Genomic DNA, 3,380 nt, shown 5'->3' with positions numbered 1-3,380 from the left:
TTATCTTTTATCAATTCATAGACATTGAGAAATACTAAAAAGTAAATAAATTTTAATATTTTTTAATATTAATTAGCTAGCAATCAGGGACGGACCCAGAGGGGGCGAGTACTGGCCTGAACCCCCAAATTTTAAGAAACTATACTTATATATAAGATTTGTGTTTAAAAAATAAAAAAAATATTCTGTAATTTAATAGTTTTATATGTATTATTTTTCATTATGTAATGGAATTACGTCTTAATTATTTAATTCACTAAATTTTTTTTATCTAACTAATTTAATATCATACCCTCAAGTCTTTATACCTTTTAAATTAGTTTTTATGTAATAATTTCTATATTTATTTTAAAAAATATCATTTGTTCTTTTATATTAATATATTTAACATTCATATTTTTATATTAATAAAAATTTACGTAGTTATGTTTTGGTAGTCACCTTATGTACTTTAGATACTATTTTCTTGTAGAAAATATAAAATTTTCTTCTAAATTTACTTGTTAAAAGAAAAATTTTATGAAGATATCTTATATCTTGTATTCTATAAGGATACTGTGTTTTTCAAATAATTAATAATTTATAATTTATTATCAAATTTTTTAAAATTTTTGAAAGAATTAATTTTAATTAATAAGATATGTGATAATTTTAAACTAAACACATTATAAATTATTGGTATTTTATAATTTTATAATGTACTATTGATATTGTTATATTTTCTTTATGTAATCATCACATTAAAAATAAAATCGTGACAAATAATTATAATTATATATATATATATATATTAATAAATCTTTTAAAAAACTAATTCAAATAACTATATGTTAATTATTTTTATAGAATAAAAAAAATTATTTAAAATTTGGACCTTCCATATTAATTCTCTGGATCCGTCCCTACTCGCAACATTAGAATCTATTTATTTTTTTTAATGTTATAAGACGGAGTGTACTGAATTTTTTTTTCATTGGACATTTTTAAGATGTCAGGTATATTTATAAACACTGAGATGAATGAGCAATACCAGGAGGACGATGACAGTAACCAACAAGAATAGCAAGTTTGTGACCAAGATATGATGGATGAACAGAATGAATTCGAACAAGATTTCGGAGATGAATTTACTGAGGGAGCGTATTTTTCTGAATCTGGTCAGTCAGAAGATATCCTTGAAGCTGCTTTTACGGTTGACTCCGTGCAAGATATTACAACTTTGAATTTCACTGAAAATTGTGCAGAGAAAATTGGTAAATATCACTTTTCTACTTTGCAGCTTGCATTTGATTTTTATCTGAAGTACTCAAAGTCGAAGGGCTTTAGTGAAAGGAAGAGTAAGACCTTCAAGAATAGTATTGGCGAGATTTACAAACAAAAGTTTGTATGTCATAGGCAAGGATTCAGGGAGGAGAAATATTACACGATGGAAAAAAGGAAGAATGAGCCTAGATTGGAAACAAGAACTGGGTGTGAAGCACGAATGTATGTTAAATTTGTACCAGAAACTGGAAGATGGCACCTCTTTTATTTCTCTAACGAACACAACCATGATCTATTGGATACACAATTCAGTGCTATGTTGCCTGCCCACAGAAAAATATCAGAGACAGATATTATGCAAATGATGAACATGCTAAAGTCCGGGATTAGCACCTCACAGATATTTGGTCTTCTAGTTAGTCAAGTAGACGGGTATGAATTTGTTGGCTATGGTCCCAGAGATATGTACAATGAGATTGCTCGGCAAAGGCGTCAAATTCCTGGTGATGCAGCACGAGTGTTGAAGAAGTTGGAGGATATGCGGTTGAAGGATCCACAATTATATTTCAAGGCATGTCATGATTCAAAAGGTTTGTTGCATAACTTGTTCTGGTCTAATGGGATTAGCCAACTAGACTACCTACTCTTTGGGGATGTTATTGCTTTTGATGCTACGTACAAGAAGAAGAAGTATAGTTATCCATTAGTCATATTCAGCGGGGTTAACCACCACAACCAAACAATTATTTTTGCTGCTATGTTAATTGTGGATGAAACTACTGATACATATATTTGGCTCCTGCATCAGCTCATGTTTGCAATAAAGGGTAAGACCCCGACTTCAATAATAACTGATGGGGCCATGGCGATTAGGAATGCAGTAAGAGATGTATTTCCCGAAGTCAGACATAGATTATGCGCTTGGCACCTTCTTCGAAATGCAACTAGCAATGTTGAAAATCCATCGTTTACATCTAAATTCAGAAAAATCATGTTAGGAGACTATGAGATTCCAGTGTTTAAGCGTAAGTGGGTTCAGCTTATTAAAGAATTTGGCTTTGAGGATAAGCCGTGGGTGAACAACATGTATGAAGAGAAGCATATGTGGGCTACTACATATATAAGAGGAAAATTCTTTGCTGGCTTTAGAACTACCTCAAGATGTGAAGGTTTACACTCAATTGTGGCAAGGTATGTGGGGTCGCGGTATGATTTGACAAGTTTTATAGAGCATTTTCAAAAGCGTGTTGCACACTTGCGCTTTAAAGAATTTAAAGTTGATTATGAATCTACACGTGGGGTGCCCATTATGCAGACTTGTATAGAGCTGCTAGAGAGATTTGTTGCTGAGTTATACACTCGTGAGATATTTCTATTGTTTCGGCCATTTCTCTCTAGAGCTGGATCAATGCGGGTGCTAAACATAGAGAATAACGATGATTGCATAAAGTACATTGTGTGTAAGCATAGGAGGCCCGATTTTATGTGGACCATTGAATTTCGTCAAGATGAAATGATCTTCATGTGTACCTGTTTAAGGATGGAGTCATTTGGAATTCCCTGCGAACATATTATGAAAGTTCTGGTTGAAAGAGACATTTGTGAGATTCTCCCGTCATTGGTATTGGATAGATGGACAAAAAAGGTGAAATCAGCACTCAATGATCCAAGTGGGTTCACCAGGGATTTTGTTGTTATTAGTCGTCAAAGTGCCTTGATGGAATTTTCTAAACAATTGGCTGCTGTTGCTGCTAAAGTACCAGAGTGATATGAAGAGACACATGATATAATTATGGGATTATACTCATCTTACAAGGTTGCAGACGAAGGCACTAATTAACCTCAGTCAGGTGTAGCTAAAAGTAGCAATCCGTACGTGCATCAAACCACTGGAGGCTCAGGACAATCATCTAAGAAGAAGCGGCAACGTTGTAGTGTTTGTCAAATGGAAGGACATAAGAAGACAACATGTCCTTGGCAAAGGGACATTGACAACAATGTTATAGAAGATGAAGCTAATGGTTCGGATGATGGCGACATGTATACCGAAGCGACGGCTGAGTTAGATAGTGATAATTAGCAACCTCCATAAACTTAATACTTTTGGGTAGAGAATC

General features: G+C 33.1%; 1 protein-coding gene across 1 annotated transcript; it reads left to right on the top strand.

Moving 5' to 3' along the window:
- Positions 1–1,084: 1,084 nt before the first annotated feature.
- LOC112704955 (protein FAR1-RELATED SEQUENCE 5-like) lies at positions 1,085–3,031 on the top strand. The gene has a single exon (XM_025755818.1). The coding sequence runs from the start codon at positions 1,085–1,087 to the stop codon at positions 3,029–3,031; it is 1,947 nt and encodes a 648-aa protein (XP_025611603.1).
- The last annotated feature ends 349 nt before the right edge of the window (positions 3,032–3,380 follow it).

The sequence above is a fragment of the Arachis hypogaea genome, chromosome 8 (genome assembly GCF_003086295.3).
Source record: "Arachis hypogaea cultivar Tifrunner chromosome 8, arahy.Tifrunner.gnm2.J5K5, whole genome shotgun sequence".
Lineage (NCBI taxonomy): Eukaryota > Viridiplantae > Streptophyta > Magnoliopsida > Fabales > Fabaceae > Arachis > Arachis hypogaea.
Note: the sequence above shows the minus strand (reverse complement) of the source record. Positions and strands in the feature narration are given on the sequence as shown.